Below are 20,189 nucleotides of genomic sequence, written 5' to 3'. Positions count from 1 at the left end.
GAGTAGAGGAAGAGGGGAAACAACGGGCTTTGGAAGTGAGAGTGAGAGAAAAGGTGGATCTGAGAATTGATAACATAAACACACAAGCAGAAAGTTAAGTGAAATTCCAAAAGCCAGTGACATCTTACATAGTGTGTGGCTCGCTGTACGCACAGCCCGCAGCAGGCTACACCCACACACACTCTCAGGAAAATCTGCCGTCAATTTATGGGTGAATGGTTTAATTGGTTTAGAAAAGAGCAGCCCTCAGTAAACGTCTGAGAGCAAGGACATCAGCAAAACACCTTGAAGTTAAAAGGGGGGGGGGGGGAACAATCTTGGAAAGATTTTAATTACACCTGGGAAGTGCAACCCTTCCCTTGGGCACGTCCACCCGCCAAGCTCCAGGAGCTTGGCGACCAATCGAGAATGAATGAAATCTGAAGGGTGGGTGGAGGAAAGGAGCGCAACAATAGCCTGCGAAGGGGTTGGTCAGTTCCACGGCCCTCACCACGTCACCAACGCTGGGGACTATAAGGGACTATAAAGCGCGCCGCAGCACCCGAGCCTCACTCAGCGCTCCAGCCGGTGTTCCCACCGGCGCGAACCCCGACATCCCTGTGGGTGACAGCCCCTAACTTCTCTTCCGGACCACCTCATCCCGCTTGCCTGCCAGAGTCGCAAACTCCTCGGAGAAAGTGGCGCATTTGCTCCCCATCACCTGCTGGTTCAAAGCATTTCTTGACCAGCAAGGGGAGCGGTACCTTCTCTGCCACGCTTCCAGGTCAAGGGACGGGCGCGGTTGCTGAGGACTGACTGCCCAGCAGCAAAGGGACCAGGAGGCAAAGAAGAACTTAAGGGCAGTCGGCTCGGGCTGAGGGCGGGGAGTGGGCAGATCCAGGGCTGCAGAGCCGGGGCGATGGTCTCTCTGCCCTCAGCCACCAACTGGACGGCCGGCGTAGGAGGAGCGGGCGTGGACGCCGGGAACCTGAGTGCGGCGCTGGCGTCTGGGGCAACCGTGGGGGCGACTGGGGCTGAATGGCTGCAACAGCTAGTCCGAGCCGGCGATCTCTCCGCCTCGTCCTCCACGCTGGGAATACCCGCGACTTCCCCGGAGCCTTTGCAGCCCCGGGCCAACCTCACCAACCAGTTCGTGCAGCCGTCCTGGCGCATCGCGCTCTGGTCCCTAGCGTACGGCGTGGTGGTGGCCGTGGCGGTCTTAGGGAATCTCATCGTCATCTGGATCATCCTAGCCCACAAGCGCATGAGGACCGTCACCAACTACTTCCTCGTGAACCTGGCTTTCTCCGACGCCTCCATGGCCGCCTTCAACACCTTGGTCAACTTCATCTATGCGCTTCACAGCGAGTGGTACTTCGGCGCCAACTACTGTCGCTTCCAGAATTTCTTTCCTATCACAGCGGTGTTCGCCAGCATCTACTCTATGACGGCCATTGCTGTGGACAGGTGAGAATACTGGGAGGCAGCAGAGATAAAGGAGACAGAATAGCTGAACAAGGGGATAAGGTTGCAGAGGAAATGGTGACCAGACGACAAGACGGGTTTGATAAAAGGAAAGGGACTAGGAAAGCGTTATTGGACAAAGGAGGTCACTAACCCTGCATTGGCTGAACCAGCTTCCGCTTCTATGGCCTCTCCCACTCCCACCCTAACTCCTGATCCCTATTAAGGGCATCTAGACGGACTTAAGAAGGGGAAGGAGGGAAATGGGAAACTGTCATTCCAAGTAGGATAAAGTCAGTTAAAAACACTTAATACTAGCAAACATTCTGAAATGGCTTCAAACAATTGCTGCAAAACTTATATTCTCTGTAAAATGTACTTTTTGGCCTTCTGTCTCTCTGTCACTATTCTCTCAGAGACAAGGACGATGAGTCACCCTTCACCTTTCCCTCCTCTCTCTGATTTGCTGGTGCTCATCTCCACCCGTCACATTACTTATCCTTACCCAAGGCCAACCCTGGTTTGGCATCCCAAGGAGGGAGCATTCTGTTCATCAGAGGCAACATGTTCCCTCCCAAAGATTGCCTTCAGCTAGCAGTTTCCACAGTGTCTCAGGTTAGATGTCACTTCTGACAATTTGTGGAGGGTCAGAGCTAGGTAGACCCTGTGCCTCCAAGATTGCATCCAAATCTCTCAGATAATGGGCAACAAAAAGCCCAAGGAATAAATGGTTAAGAAATGAAACACACTACTTTACAGCTGTTTAAGAACTTTTTAGATTCTTCATCTGTAGTAGGGATTCTGAGATAGTCAAGCAATAAAAAGAAGCTGGATTGACCTTCAACATTTGTTCTCATATTTAAGTTTTGAAAATTTCTTTATGTATTTGCTTTCTCATATTGAACATGAGAAAATATGCATGTTTGTGTTAAGACAATAGTAAATCTCCACCTGTTATTGAAAGCTGATTACACTTTAATTCAACCTTATGCTAAAAATGACCACACCCGTTGATTCAGTTTTGTGGTTGGCAGCTGCATGGGGAACACATGGAGACTTTAATTTCAAGTTTCAATATTCTCACCTGTGGAAAATAAAGAGTACTTTTATTACACTAACAAGCCTGTTTCAAAATAAAATGAAGCTTAATATTAATTCTTACTACATTAAGCCACCACTATTAAAAAAATAAGAAAAAAATTTCTTTCCATAAGTCTATCTATGTTTACTATTTTGAAATAGTGAGTACAGAGGTATTTATCAACAAATCTTGAGAAACTATTTCAAATACCAAACCCAGAGGGTTAAACTGAAGGAGCAGTGGTTACTTGCCACTAACTAGGATATATAAGCACAAAATCACACTTTTTTACAGTCTTTGAAACTGTCAATCATCCCTTACCCCTTTATCTCTGATCTTCCACGTGTGTCTCACGTCTTCATTTTTGTAGGGACAGAAATAAATGAAAAGAAGCAACAAAATCAGCCACAAATTGGGGAACAGGTGAAATTGCTTCTAACCTTGATGTACCAAGTATAAAAATGAATGTTCTTTTGGTTTGAACGTCTTCCTTTTTGTTTTGTCTTGTTTTTTTAGTTTTAGGTTTTATCTTTTTTATTTCTTGTAAGCACATGGTTTTTAATGTGATCAAGAGAAGTATTAGCATATCATGTAAAATTCTCACAATCAAAATGTTAGTGATGCATTATGAAAATTGATGAAAATTTAGTATGTGTGAAATTGGTATTTCAAGTAAGAGGAAAATGGTTATTTTTCCACTTATTTTCTGCCAACATTTATACAAAACCTGAAATGGTCTTGAAATTATTTGAATGGCTAATATACTGTTATTTCATTACACTCACTGGTTTGAAATTAATGAATACTTTACTACCTCTTTACTGGAAAACATTCAGTCACTAAAAGTATACAATATTTATGGAGCATACAATTTGCAACAAAATTTGAAGCATGCTCAGTTCAGTTCTTTTTAAAAACTGTTATTTAAAAGAATACTCTTATTTGAGCAGAAAACTGATAAAAAAAATACAGAAATAGAGAAAAGCCTGTTTAAGATCATCTTTAGAATGAAATACTATACGAATATAACAGTTATTAGAACTCTCAATAGTTCACAAGTCCACGGAATCTTTCTGCAGTGGTGTCTTATCAAACATGAAATGGAAAAACTTGTTTCTGCAGTTATTTTATAGACTTAAGTTTGCAAGGTAGACCCTTCTGAGGAAGTTCACATGAGTCATGTGTGCCTTTGGTTATGGTCACATGAACTCCCTGCACCATATAGAACATAGTTAATAGTATCTGCTCATAGAAATTATATTTTCCTATATAACTAATACTTTCTTGAAATAAACATAAAGGTTATATAACCCCTAATTAGTTCTTTTTGATAAAGGAATGCATCATTTAGACAGCATTGTGAACACTTGGCTTATTGAATTACGAAGGTTTTCTATCCCTATTTAATATAAACTAAATTGTATCTTCCCAGTCCACATGGAAAACATATCCAAGGCACTCTGTTCCTCTGCCTAGAATCAGAAGATCCTCTGAGCTTGAAAAGTACTTCTGCTTTGACTCAGGCACATCTGGCTTCCCTTTAGCTGCAGCAAAATGCTTGCAACTGCCTATGTATGACCTTAGGAATTTTAGACCTGAGAAGGATTTTAGATGTTCCCTTCTGAACACCTATATTTTACGAATGGAGAACCTCAAGCAAATAGTCCCATATTCTGTTGAGTAAGAGGCATTGAGTTTTCCTTGAAGTGTTTGGCACTCCATTCTGCACTGGGAAAACAGCTTGCATTCTATTTCCACTTTTATAAACATATAATATTGGTAATTCTACTAAAGATTTGAATGTGAGGTCACAGGTTCTGGTCTTATCCTGAAACATGTTACCTTCTGCTTTATCGGACACTCCTGCAAAACTGTGGTTTTATTGGCCAAAAGGCCATCTTTCAGTTCTATATAGTCCCTTCTTGCATGGAAGACTACTTCACCACACACACACACACACACACACACACACACACAGAGGAATTATTTGCCAATAAGGAGTCACTTTTTCTCTCCACCATCCTCCCCAAATTTGCCATTTTGAAATGTAACATTTAAATGTAATATTTATCTAAAAGATGCGAAGTTTTCCCAAGATCATGCAGCAGAGCCAATATTCAGACAACTGCAGTCCACCCTCAGGCCCATGCTCTTCTGAACCTGTACATTATCATGGCTGCAAAGAAGTTGTGATGACTCCAGGTTTTAATTAGACAGTTATTTCTTCAATTAAATTAGAATTTAGCATGTTTATGCTATATGTCTTACATGTATATTAGCACATTACACATATATTACCTGTACTTTAGTTGAGAATGTACATGTTAGAAAATTATTAATAGAACAGTTAATATAAGACAAATATTGTCATTTTTATTCATTTGTGACATGTACCATTTGATATATGAAGATATTAGAAAACGGAAAATATTTCTTTTTTCCATTTTCTAAGCACATTTTTCAGATTAAATTAGAAACCCTAGGAAAGTTTATTAACATAGAGTAAAGGATAATTTCAGGACACATAGTCCAATATTTAATTAAAGAATTTTTAAAGTGATATTCACTGTTTCTTACCTGAAAATCTTAAGGAATTAAATATGTTTTATTTAATAATTCAAAAGTATTAACAAAGATAGCAAAAAAATACTTTACATTATTCAAATCCAGAGACAAAACTAACATGTATAATTATTAAAAGAAATATTTAATCTAACTGAACTAAATTACATTTTTTAGCCAAATAAAAATTGACCTTATATTCTACTCTTTATTTTTTAATTTATTTAGGAAGATTCTTTTACATAAAACTAACTGTCATGCAAAGTACTCATAGAACCTCTATTTCTTTTGAAATTTACTATGGGCAAATAAAAATATACAGTCATAAAAATTGTGAGGCCTCAATCTGGTAACAAATTATCTAAATTTGTTCTGGTAAATTTTATATCACTGCTACAAATATTATGGATATAAACACTTTGGTCAAATTTTTAAACCAGTCTTTAATTCTACTTACTGCCTTAAGCCAATCTCTTCATTTCTCTCTACTTTAGGGAAAGCTACTTCCCATACAGTTAGTATTCTTTATTTGTCTTACAGTAAGACTTAATATTTAACCCAGCTGATGAATAGGATGAGTTTAGCCTAAGATCAACTGCTTTATCTTTATAGTCTTTGCAAAATAGTAGCTAAAACTTATGTTTTGGAAAAGATTACTATTAGGAAATTCATTATTTTTGTCTCTTTACACAACTTGTAGGTCTTATTCAAGGGTTTTAAAATACATCATTTGCATCCACTAAAATTAATGCTGTAGTAAGCTGTGAAAGTTCTGTTAAAATAATAGCAAATTCTTATAAAATTAATTATGAGCCCATAGTGAAAGCAATATATATATATAAAACTGAATGGATGAAATGCAAGATTATCACAGAGTAAGGTAATCAAAGTGGTTCATATATAACTAACAGAACTAGAGTTGATATCAAGGTTATTCATCACAATAGGAAACAATATTTAAGAATATTTGGATATATTTGAGAATATTTGATGAATAATTTCCTCTAATAGACTTGTAAATACCATGAAGATAGGCTCATTTTGTTCTTAGTTATCTTTGTGTCCTATGCCTATCATAATCATACTGGCTCACACATAGTAAGCACACAATCCAGATTGCTGAATAAATGAGCCATAAGAGTAATCAAAGAAAATTAAAGTGATGAGACATACTTTTAATTTATTAAAATTGGCAGAGATTGGTAAGTATGTAGTGACCAGGGCATTTTTATATATACTTTTAGATTGAACCTTATGAAATTGCCATTTTTATAGTTTATAATGTCAATTAATATTTTGTATGGCATAACCTAACAGTTGGATATATATTGTCAAAATTGTTTCAGTAGTGCAATTTGCTGACATGTCCAAGGGTATTTTTTGAAACAAAATTTAAAGAACTGAAAACAACTAAAAGTTACAACAAAAGAAAATTATCAAATGAATAATGGGGCATCTAAAAATAAAATTCTATGTAGAAATTAAAAAGTCACATACTTGAATATACCATCAATTCTCCCAAGTCTCCAGGTACATGTGTATAAACGTGGTAACATTAATATGAATAACTATATTTTTTTAGTCTGTAACCTTTACTTATAAACCATTTCCTGCTAGACTCCCAATTATTTCAGAGTCCCTAGGGAGGTCTGATGAGAGTTCACCGGTAGTCCTCTTTAACACTTCCATTCTCCCCACCTCACCTGGCCAAAAAGAAAAAAAAGAAAAGAAAAAACAATGTCAACTCTTTGGTACAGAGCATGACAGTCTGTATTCCAAATAGATTTGGAAGAATGATCTTGTCCCTGATCTTTGCTCCATTAACAATTTCTTAATGACCAGTGTCCTTTCATCTTCTACTTGAAACTCTCTCTCCCTGGGGCTCAGCTCTAAATCATGTGTCCAGGATGATGAATTGTCCATTCCTCTTCTTCCTTATGCCTCATGGCTCTGAGTATAAATTGTTTTTCTTGAAGCTTTGCTCACTGGTACATTAAATACTAAATGCTGCAAAATAGACAACTGGGGAGTGCAGCCCCACCACTTCATTAGACACAGTCAGGGTCTGAATCTCGTTTTAGACTCAGCAGGATCTCTAACACATGAGGCATTTTCAGACCATGGGTTTAACTGTCTGATATGATTCTATATGTGCAATAGGTAGATATGGATTTGATATGCTCTGAACGGTGAGACATTGGATAATTTTATTTTATTTTATATTTTTGTTTTTTATGATTATCTACAACAAAATGCACTCCTTCAACATGAAACAAAATAAATTATTAATTAATTAAAGCTCTGAAGGTGGATGGTGGTGATGGTTATACCACAATGTGAATTTACTTAATACCATTGAACTTGATACTTAAAATATTTAAAATGGTAAATCTTACATATATTTTACCATACTTAAAAGTTTTAAAATTATTCATTGATTAAATAAATACTTTTTAAAGACCCAATAATGACTCTGAGATACCTGCCCAACAGTGTGGACTCCAGAAGATAACAACTTGATTAAAATTTATCTAATTTTGTAGTAGATGTTTTATGACAACATTTTAAACATATTTTGTAGGCTGAATTAGAAACCATGAAGACATCTCTGACAAGAGAGTACTATTAACATCATAATAGATTGTTTTGTAGGCTGTGACATCTTTTCCCTGGGAATTGTATAAAGATATTTCCCCCTTGTGAAGTAATTTAAAAACCTGCCTAAAAGTACAGGGGGATAAATAGCTCAATGTTTCTATTATTTAGTTTGGTTTGTGACACAGGTCTTTAAGTATTCAGTGAAGTCGCCTATTCTGAGCTTGTGTTATCATCTATGAGATTTTGTGGTTTTTTTACTTCACATCTGTCCATTTATCAAGGTTATTTAAAACTCTCTTTTATGCACTCCTGTAAATAAGAAAAATATGTATATGATTATATAACTAAGCAATAGTGGGCTGGAGCTGGTTTAGACTTACTAGGGGGAATCAGTTGTGTACATTTTTTCCCAATTTTGTATCCAGTGATGTTACTTTGGTGGCTTGAAATCATGGTAGGAGTATTTACATCACAGAAATCTGCAAACACTAAAAATCAGGAGTTTTCTCTTTTTTTCCTCAGAATGCTTATTTACCAACAAACGATTGTAGTCACTCACTCAATAGTTATTTATTGAGTACCTTTCAAGTACTAAACATTGTATAGATATGGAGCGCACTGGAATAAACAAAGTAGATATGGCTCATACCCTAGTGATACTGTAATTAATATCTCTAGCTTGAACGCCTCAAGCTGGAGTCCTGAATCCAAACACCTTCACAACTTCACCCTTCAGAATCATTAGGCATCTCAGACTTTACATGTCCCAAACTGAATTCCTGACATTTCTCTGAAACTTACTCCTCCTGCAGCCTTCTGAGCCTAAGGTCAAAACTCTTGGAAGTACTCTTGACTCATCTCTTCTTTTGTACTCCATATCCAATCCATCAGCAAATTAATGACTCCTACTTTCAACATACAAGTATATGCAAAATCTAACTTCTTAAGATGTCTACTGCTGCCTCCCTGGTCCAAGTCAACATCATCTCTCACCTAAATGGTTCCCATACTCCTACTCTTCTTCCCCTTTAGTTTATTCTCAATGCCACAACCAGAACGATCCTGTTAATAATGATCATATCATATATTCCCTCTACAAGTCTTCCAATGGCTCCACAGTTCTCTCGGGGTAGAAATCAAAGTCCTTACAATAGTCTAGAAGAATTTCTAATAAGCAGTCATTTATTACTCTGACCTCATCTCCTTCTCACCACTCTGAGACCACTCAGCTCCACATTGCTGATCTCTTATTTCATAAATATACAAGGCGTGTTTCCACCTCAGGATCTTCCGCTTTGTGTGAAACACTCCCCCTCCAGATGCCACAGCACCCAGTCCCTGCCCTACTTCTAGACTCTGACTACTTTAAATTACCTTCTTTTTATTATATGTATCACATTCTAAAATACCATATAATTAGATCATCTGTACAGTTTGTTTGTTTGTTGTTGATTTTTGGTCTGCCTGCCCCACTAGATTGTAAGTTCCATGAGATCAAGGCTAGACCTGTGTTTCAGTTAAATAAATGAATAACAGGCAGTGTCCATAGTAAGTATGAGGACACATAGCTGGGGGAAGCCCATTTACAGTGTTAGGGGAGAAAAACACAAAAATTGTAGAAGCATTTTAAAGTTCTTTATTTTACAAAAGAATACAAAATATCTCCTAATAAATCAGCTATGAGTAGCTAATATCTAAATAAAAGTAAAACATTTAAAATAAAACATTTAAAATTAAGTTGTATATAGATACAACTTAATACATGATTAGCATATTAAGCTACATCATCTATAAAGAAAAAGATTTGGACATTTTCAAAATAGCATAAGGAACAATTTTGAAGAAATCCAAGTACTCACAAAATTGAGTGTTTATATTAAATAAGTACTATTAAGAACAATTCAGAATTCCCAGATAAACTTACTGAATTTAAAAGATGTCACAGTACCACGTGTATTGATTTTTATACCTTCAAATTGAAAGGATATATGGAGGTAGTTTTTTTTTTTTCCAAAAAGCAAACTACATGGTGTAAAATAAATTCAAAATTCTTAAACATCATGTTTTCATTAGTTTAAAATATTTTACTCCTTATATCAAATTTTTTTCAACAAAGATGTACATAATCTAAATTTCAAGTTGAAGGTTATATTATTTCAGAATCAAAGAAAACTAGTGTAATCCAATATTACTTTTTTAAAGTAGTAGATTAAAAAATCTTCCCTATGTAAGAAATTACTGGCAATCCCCATTCACCAATTATAGAACCATTGCTGATGAATATCTTTAATGAACAGGAGTGAAACAGGTCTCCTTAGAAACATAAAAAGATACCAGTTTTAAAATTTTAGCAGCTCATAAATAGAACACATATGCTGAAGATTTTATTATAATATATAACATATATCAGGGGTGCCAAAAAAATGTATTTAAGTGGGCACTTTAGTCAACGTTGCTCAAGCAGTGTTTCACCTAGACGCTAATCAGAAGTGTCTAGATGCTAATGGTAACCACTTTGAGCACCTCCTGTAATTGCAGTAGTCAACCGTGACTTGTATTCATCTTTTGGTATTGGTATATATTGACTATTACAATCTTAATACAGTTTTTTTCTTTCTTAAAATGTGTATACATTTTTTGGCACCCTCTGTATGTATATAATATACACAGTTGACCTTTGAACAACATGGATTTGAACTGTGCAGTTCCACTTATACATAGATTTTTTAAAATCTGCATTTACACTAAGTGAAATAAGTCAGACAAAGACAAATACCAAATGATTGCACTTATATGTGGAATCTAAAAAAAAAAAACAAACAAACAAACAAATGAACAAACAAAACAAAACAGAAATAGACTCATAGATACAGAGAACAAACTGATGCTGCCAAAGGAGAAGGGTGTGAGGGGATGGGTGAAAAAGGTGAAGGGGAATCAGAGGGATAAACTTCTAGTTGTAAAATAATTAAGCCATCTGTTATTGGGGTGTAGTATACAACATGGAATACAGTCAATAATATAACTTTGCACAGTCATAGATGGTTAATAGACTCATTGTGAAAATGACATCATAAGGTATATAAATGTTGAATCACTATGTTGTATGTACACTGTAAACTAATATAATATTGTATGTCAATTATAATAATTTTTTTTAAAATCTTTTAAGTGGGTCCACACAGTTCAAACCCATGTCTTTTAAGGGTCAACTGTATTTTTGACCCATGGTTGAGAATCCATCTATGGGGAGGGCTGCCTTAAGTTATATGAGGATTTGCCAATTTTCAGTTGCATGGGTAGTCAGCATCCTAACCCCTGCATTGTTGAAGGGTTAACTGCATATCATATATTTGCATAAACAGATTAACAATTCTATATGCACAGTTCTCACTTTGCACAATTTATAGTTACTAAGATTTAGTTATATAACACCAGTCCCATCAACAGCATGGCTAAAATTTTCATTACCATTTCATATTAGCTCTGTGTACTTGCATAAAGTACAAAATTAGCTGCTAGCTCTTGAGTCCATGAATTCCTACACAAATAACAGACATACTTCATAATCAGTAACCAATCATATTGCCTTTTTCAAAATCTGTTACTGATTGGTCACTGATCAGACAGCACAGCACAGCACATGGTTTCATTGACTCATTGACTTAGAGTAATAAACTCAAATGACAGAATGGCTAATTAACAGAGGGACTTGTCAGCAAAAATGAAAGTGTAATGAAGTGACAACACTGAAAGTAATTTTCCAATCACACTGTTAGCTACCTCAAGGTTGTGAAGATTCAGTTCTATGTTTGTTTTTTACTGATAGTTTTATATCTCACATTTATATAGGATCTTTTTGGAGATACTTTTTGTTTATGGTATAACAGTATAATTCATCTATTTGCATGTGGATATCCAATTGTCCAGTGCTGTTTGTTAAAAGACTGCAGTTTCCCTCTATTGAATTGCCTTGACATATTTGTCAAAAATCAATTGAACATAAATGTAAGTGTTCATTTCTGGACCCTTGATGTTTCTGTTTCATTGATCTATATGCCTATGTTTAATGCCAGTACTACACATCTTTTTATTTTTATTTTTAAAATTACAGTTGACGTACAATATTGTATTAGCTTCAGGTGTATAACATAGTGATTAGACATTTATATAACTTAAGAAGTGATCACCCTGATAAGTCTGGTACCCATCTGATACCATACATAGTTATTACAATATTATTAACTGTATTCCCTATGCTCAGTACTACACTATCTTGATCACTGTAGCCTGGTAATATGTTTTGAAATATGGAAGTTTAAGTTTTCAACTTTATTCTTATTTTTAAAAATTGTTTTGACTATTCTAGGACATTTGTATTTCCAAATTATTTTTAGAATCCACTTCTTTAATTCTGGAATTAGAAAAGGGATTTTTATAAGGATTGTGTTGAATCTTTTAATCATTTTAGGAAGTATTTTCAGCTCAAAAATATTGAGTTTTCCAATCCATGGACATGGACTGTGTCTCCATTTATTGAGGTCTTTCTTTCAGTAGTTTTCAATGTACAATTCTTAATTCTTTTATTAAATTTATTCCTAAGTATTTTATTCTTTTTGGTGCTATTGAACGGAACTTTAAAGTTTATTTTCAGATTGTTAATAGCTAGTATATAGAAATTGATTGAAATTGTATCCTGTGATCTTGATGACCTTATTTATTAATTCTAATGGGTTTTGGTTTTTGTGGGTTCGTTAAGATATTCAATATGGAAGATCATCTAATCTACTAATAAAAATTATGCCTTTTTCAATCTGATGCATTTTATGTTTTTCCTTTTTTTTTCTTTTTTGCCTAAATGATTACCCTGTCTAGAACCTCCAGTATAATTTTGAATGGAAGTGATAAAATTGGGCATCCTCGTCTAGATTACAGGGGGAAAGAATTAGATCTTTAACAATTAACTATAATATTAATTGTAGTTTTTACAAATGCACTTCATCAAGTTGAGAAAGTTCCTTTCTATTCTTAGTACATGGAGAGTTTTTTGTATGAATGGGCGTTGGATTTTGTCAAATGCTTTTGCCTCATGATATCTTGTCAAATGCTTTTGCCACATGATATGATCATGTGGTCTTTGTTCTTTATTCTATTACTATGGTATATTCATTAATTGATTTTCAGATCAACCTTGAATTTCTGAAATAAATCCAACTTTTTTTCAAGATGGATAATACTTTTTGTATGTTCCTGAAAGTGTTATTTGCTAATATTTTGTTTAGGATTTTTGCATCTGTATTTATGAGTGACATTTGTCAGTGATTTTTTTCCTTGTGATATCTTTGGCTTTTTTTAAATTGAGGTATAATTGACATATAGCATTGTATTAGTTTCAGGTGTACAGCATGATTTTATATTTGTTTACATTGCAAAACGATCACAATATGTCTAGTTAACATCTGTCACCATACATAGTTACAATTTTTTTTCTTGTGATGAGAACCCTTAAGATCTACTCTCTCAGAAACTTTCAAGAATGCAATACAGTATTATTAATCATAGTCACTAAACTGTACATTACATCACCAAGACTTATTTATTTGATAATTGGAAATTTGTACCTTTTGACTTCCTTTGGCTTTGATATCATAGTTCATAATACTAACCAATACAATGGATAAGACGGGTTCCCTCCTCTATTTACTGGAAGACTTTGTGAATAGTTGGTAATACTTCTTCAAATGTTTAGACAAATTTGCCAGTGAAACAATATTTCCTTTGTGGAAATATTTTTACTTACTAATCTTATATTTTTACTTGATATATATATTCAGATTTTCTTTCTCTTGATTCAGTTTCAGTCATGTTTCTTTTTTGTGAATTCTTCAATTTTACTTCAGTTTTCTCGTTTGTTCAGGAAGACTTGGAAGAGTTATGGCTCACAAAGAAGAAAGACTATTAAAATAAAATTATCTTACATTGTAGATGTGTTGAAGAGGACAGAATAGCAACTCTTACAAAAAAATGAATAGCTACTTTCTCATTTCTCAGTGTATCTCATGTATGAATTGATCACTATCTAAAACATTTGTCTCATGCCATTTTCTATCTACTTATTCTGTTTTATTTTTCTTCATAATATTTACTAGTATCTCTTTTGTTTATATTCATAGCATCTAGGATAATGATTTTATATATTTGGCACTCAATACATATTTATCATATGACTAAATGAATAAATGAGTAAAGGCAATTTTTTAAAACTTTGCCTATCATTTCTTATCATTGAACAATTTGTGCTCAAAATAAAAATACATTAGCATAATAATCTCAAGATCCATCCATGTTGTCACAATAAACTTTAATTTAAAAAGAATAAAAAAATACCTTAATAAAATATGACAAAAAACATAATTAAATAGAAAAATATGATGAAAAAAAGCCTTTCTTCCTCATCATTGTTTTCCATTTGCGCTGTTAAATAAGCATTTATATCATCACAGCTTAAATACCCAAATATTTGGAAATCCTCCTGCTTGATGGGTACCATTATCTCTATGAGTTTAAAAATAATATAGTGGAACTACCACTAGCCACTATTTACTTCAGAAAAGAGTTTGATTTGGTATAGATCCATATTACACAAAACTGAAGGAAATTAATTCCTAGTGTACCCAAAGAACTTACAAAATCTCCAAGTGTAACATTGAATATTTCCATTTAATCACTGAATCACTGAGAACTATTTGCCCTTATTGAAGTTGCATAGAAAATCTCATTACTTTCTACACAGGACATTATTTTAAAAGGAGAGATTTAGAGAAATAACCTATACCATACTACCCAGGTGGAATAAGTTTCTGTTGAAAAGCCAGGGACTATATTAAAAGAATTTTTTTTAATCCTTAGATCACGATTTTGGAATGAATTTATTTTTCTTTCCTTGCCAATCCAAAGTACCTAAGAACCATTTTAAATAAGTCATTTTTGTTTGTTTGTTTTTGTCTCAAGCTTACCACTATAGCTGTTTCTTTTTTTGTCCCAAGTGTTAATTTCTTTCTATTGAACATAGTTTAGCATAATTTGGTTGAGTGTCTCCTGTGCCTGACATTATCAGTCTCTTTGTATAGATTGTGTCATTTAATGTTATTTAACCTTATAATCATACTCTATGTTATGTTTACTATTTTCATTTAGCAAAGTTAAGAACACTATTCCTTTTTAAAAGTGTATATGTGCTGAAGTTCTCTTTTGTAAACAATTATTCACTCATCCATCTGTCTAAATATTCAACAACTATTTGCAGTCACTATCCAACAATCATGTTGACTGTTATACTTTGTTAGGTGTCACACAATACAGAGAAGAATAAATCAGTATCTCCAATGAGCTAAAATCAAAGTGAGAACATAGTGTTATTGGAATATGTAGGAGGTAAAAACTAACTCTGGACAAAGAGAAGGGCAAGAATCCACAGAACATTCTGTAATCTGAGAGGAAATTAAAGGACAGTTAGAAGTTTTCCAATTGTAGAACTTTAGAATAATCTATTATGTTCTGATTTCTAAATTATTTATCATTAGAGATGCTTTAAATAGCAGACACTAATCTTTAACATTGAGTTTTATATTGTCAGTATAGAAAACCACTTTTAAATCTGTGTCTGAAATTTTGAGGAGAAATTGTTTCATGTAATGCTCACCGCATTTTTATATAAATCATTTTATAGTTACTATAAATAATTAGAATTTAAAGATTAAATGATTTATGTATAAAACTCTGAGAATAGTGCCAGGTAGATAGTAAACATTTAACAGGTGTTAGCAATTATTGCTTTTATTGTTAAAAAAAAAATCTAAATTTATGTTTAGATTTTTTTCCCCTTTCTGTGCTGTACAGAAGCTGGACTTCTCTAGTGCTTCAAAAATCTTATGCGTTCTCCAACCTCAGGACTTGTGTTCTACTTTCTCTTCTAATTCCAACTTCATTCTAATTAATTCCCACTTATCCTTCTAATCTTATGCTGTTTCCTTAGGGGAGGCCACACCTAATTCTCTTCCATCATTTCAATCTATACCCCTCAGGTTAGGTCAAATTCTCTTTTATGTTTTATAATTACTAGTACATGTCCTCATAACATCATAGTGTATACAATGTGAACAGTTTTATTCAGCAGAATTCCCAAATGATTGGGCTAGACAGGTTAGCCTAATGAGGCTAATGAGAGATGGGGGACTAGGCTAAACTTCTCAAGGGATTGTTAAGTGACAGGGTCACCCATGGTGCATGTAGGATTTTAGAAAATGCCAGAATATAATGTGAATATAACAAAATGAATAAACTCAAGTTTGGAAACATCAGGATGAATAATAATGGTGTATTCTCACTTCCCCTAAACTTGCAAATCCAATACAATTTTGAAATCTAAAATGCTTTCTATAATTGGATTTCTTGTGGAAATGACAGTACAACTTTGCATCCAGGTTCACACGAGGTGAGATGAATATATTTTATACAGATTCAAGAATGGAAACAAAGGGAACCCAATAGGTCAGGTAGGAATTTTTAGAAATCATGGGGGAGAGTACTGAACTCACACAGGCCATTACACTAAAGCTCCAATGGAACTTGAACCTAATATCCAAGAGGCAATGTTGTCCCAAGAGACATTTAGGTAACAATTTCTGACATATTTTCTGATTATTTTAACAATGTATTTCTGCAATGGACTCAGAACTCCACGAGAATAGTAACCACACCTATTTTGTTCATCAGTATAGCCAAAGAATGTAACACAATCCAGGAAAATAGTCGGCATTCAAAAAATAGTTGAAAATAAATAGTTGATATTTAATAAATACATAAGTGAATAGATAAGCCTAATTGCTAAATTTATCTTTTAAAATAATTTCTTATTTTTAAATTACATTTGACATACAATATTATATTAGCTTCAGGTGTACAACATAGTGATTAGACATTTATATAATTTACGAAGTGATCACCCTGATAAGTCATTACCCATCTGATACCATACATAGTTAGTACAATATTAATTACTATATTCCATATGCTGTATTTTATATCCCCATGACTGTTTTTATAACTGGCAATTTGCTCATCTTAATCTCTTCCCTTTTTTCTCCCATATCTCCAACCCCTTTCCCATCTGGCAACGATCAAAATGTTCTCTGTATCTATGAGTTCATTTCTGTTTTGTTTTGTTTATTTTGCTCTTTAGAGTCCACATATAAGTGAAATCATACGGTATGTCTTTCTCTGACTTATTTCACTTAGCATAATACCATCTAGGTCCATTTATGTTGTCACAAATGGCAAGATTTCATTCTCTTTTATTGCTGAGTAATATCCCATTGTATATATGTACCACATCTTCTTCGTCCACTCATCTATTGATGGACACTTAGCTTGCTACAATATCTTGGCTATTGTAAATAATGCTGCAATGAACATAAGGGATGCATATGTCTTTTCGAATTGGTGTTTTGAGTTTCTTCAGATAAATACACCAAAGTGGAATTTCTGGGTCTTTGTTTGTTGTTATAGCCTTTGTTTTAAAGTCTATTTTGCCTGATAAGAATTGCTACCTCAGCTTTTTTTTTTTTTTTTTGGTTTCCATTTCATAATTGCTAAATTTAAATTGATAGCATATACAATGAAAGTCAAATACTTTCACTATTTTTGTATTTTATTTTTTAAACATAATTTTCCTAAATGTCAATGTATACATTTTATGTATATAAATCAAAAACTTTGCGTAGGTGAATAAGTGATTTGTTTTTTGTTGGATAATATTTTGAAGTTCTTACAGTATGTGTACATGCATATTAATGCAGTCTTATTTTCATGAATGCTCATTCACTTTAAAATTCATTGAGATAATATTTATAATTAATTAATTGACTCAGTATTAAGTTCATTTAAACTATTTATGAAAAGGCAAACAATAACATTTGTCTAAAAAATGCAATTTCAAAAACAGTTTTATTTCTATTGAATTGTCAAAATAGAAAATGCCCTAGCACCAAAGTCCAGAAGTTGAAATTTTATGGGTCATGAGCAGCTATTGCAACTAATCTGTATTTTGCACAGACGATAACCAGACAGTATTTTATATTTGGGATTTACAGACTAACACATTGTCTGCTGTAGCCAGAAGCAAATTGGAAAACAACTATCCATACTACTTCAGGCAAATATTCTTTGCATGGTTAATATAATCAAGTAAACATCTGAAGACTGCACTCTGTCATCATGCCAACATGTTAAAATGTGTAGATGCACACGAAGATCCAGAAACAGAACTTAATAAAAAAAGGTTATCAAGAGGGAGAAATATACCACACATCAAAACAATTACAAAATATAAAAGTTTTACTTATTGTGAGTAATGTCAAAAATCTATTGTGCAAAAGACATCAAAGCAAAGAGAAAACACTCCTTCAATTATATCAGAAAAAAGTAAATGGCAAAGGAAAGTGGTTTAATATTAAAGTGGAAAGGAAAACTGTTAAAAATGTCATTAAAAATATGAGCTTCCGATGGATGTTTCTGAGAATTTCAGCATCTATAAAAGAAACTAAAGTGGCTTTAGAACTTGTTTAAGTGATGTGCTAATTGGTACAGCAAAGAATTCAATCTTTGTTTTTAAAAATGCTGTTATTTATGAAATGATCATACTCAGGAGACTAATATATTTGAGAATCTAGGGAAGAAAGAATGGTAGTGAGAAGCTCAGACAAAAACTGGGAAAAGCTAATGTGATCACATCAAAGACACATATTTCTTTAAATGAGAATAAAGTACTGACAATCATTTGAGTGAATTTATATCTTGTATTCCATTATTTCTTCTCAAGGTCCAGGGGATGTTTATCTGGATGAGCCTAAGAATCCATTTTCTTTATGCCTACTGTTGAGCTAATTATTATTGCTGGACAGAGTCACAAAATAGGAAATTCTGAGACCACAAGGAATTCCTAATTACCCATTTCAAAGTGATCTTCAACAGTGCCTGCAAATCTGCCTACTTCTTTGGCCAACAGGCTGTCCCTTTCTGCAATGTTTCAGCATTTTTTTAATTTTCCTCAAACCATACTGTAATTCAATCTTCAGTTGTAACACTCTGTTTCAAGCATCACAATCATCTCTCACCCACACCAAAACAACAGCCAGGTAACTTGTTTCCCTGCTTCCATTCTTTTCCCCCGCCAGTTCATTCTCCAGACTAAAACTGATTATTCTCCTTCTCTGATTCAATCACCTCAGTTACTTTCCATTAAACAGAAATCCGAAACCTGTGCTACATTGTCCCAAACCACTTTCCCCCTTCACTTTCTGTATTTCAATTACAGTAGCCTTTAATTACTCAAGTACACAGTGCTTCCCCCACCCTTATCCATCATATAGGTTTCCTAGGGCTGCTGAAATAAAGTACTACAAACTGAATGACTTAAAACAACAGAAATCTATTGTCTCACAGTCCTGGAAGCTAGAGATCTGAAATCAAGATGTTGGTAAGAGCCATGCTGCCTCTGAAACCACTAGGAAAATACTCTCTGTCCTCTTCCTACTTTCTGGTGCTTTGCTGGCAGTCTTTGGCATTCCTTGGTTTGTAGAAGCATCATTCAATCCTCCATCTCTACATGGCATTCTCTAAGTGTTTCTCTCTGTTTCCAAATGTCTCTTTTGTACCACTCATTGTATTAGGGCTCACCCTAATGACTTCATTTTAACTTGATTATGTATAACTACTTAAGACTATTTCCAAATAAAGTCACATTCTGTGATATTGGGAGTTAGGACTTAAATACGTTTTTTAAGGGTCACAATTGAACCCATTAAAACCCATCATTAACACAAGAGTTTTTCACATGCTGTTTGTTCTCCCAGAAATCTTCTTTGCAACCCTCACCTCTCTGTCACCCTTCCAACTCTCAACCCAGAATGACTTTATGTTAGGGAAGATGGATTCACAATCCAAATATGTTTTCCAGTAAACGTATTCAGTTGGCCATATATCTTGCCTTTGTAACATTCATCATATTGTAATCTTACATTTTTTGGTGAGATTTTTTTCATTAGCATGTATCTATTTCACTAGACTGTGAGCTCTGTGAAGGCCAACTTTTCTCACTGTTGTATCACTACAGTGTCTAGAATACCACACTGGGCAATTGATATGTGTTTGGCTGAATAAATAAGTAAAGATCAAGCCAGAAATGACAAAAATGTCACCTTGAAATTTTAAAATTTCTACTTTTACTGAAGTGTTATTGAGAACTTGTTTCCTTATAATAGTCTACCAGTAAGGATACAATTTCTCTATCATTAAACTAATTGGCTTAAAAAATCAATGTGAGATTTGCAGTTTATTTTGAATTATCCATGCTACAGAAGCTGTGTAGGACTCTAACCCTGCTCATGTCACTTAACTTCTCTTTTTAGTCTCAAAAAATCAACTGTATAATTATCCAAATTGCAAT

At 34.1% G+C, this 20,189-nt stretch overlaps 1 protein-coding gene across 1 annotated transcript in view; it reads left to right on the top strand.

Annotated features, from left to right (window-relative positions):
- The first annotated feature begins 560 nt into the window (after positions 1-560).
- TACR3 (tachykinin receptor 3) overlaps positions 561-20,189 on the top strand; it is a 55,591-nt gene continuing 35,962 nt past the window's right edge. Inside the window, exon 1 of the mRNA XM_019738891.3 lies at positions 561-1,446. Within this exon, the coding sequence (XP_019594450.3) occupies positions 899-1,446 (548 nt within the window). The 5' untranslated portion in view covers positions 561-898. The remainder of the gene's footprint in view (positions 1,447-20,189) is intronic.

Source organism: Rhinolophus sinicus, chromosome 1 (assembly GCF_057876585.1).
Source record: "Rhinolophus sinicus isolate RSI-liver-muscle chromosome 1, RSI-T2T, whole genome shotgun sequence".
NCBI lineage: Eukaryota > Metazoa > Chordata > Mammalia > Chiroptera > Rhinolophidae > Rhinolophus > Rhinolophus sinicus.
The sequence above is the reverse complement of the archived record's forward strand: the minus strand, read 5'-3'. Positions and strand labels throughout refer to the sequence as shown.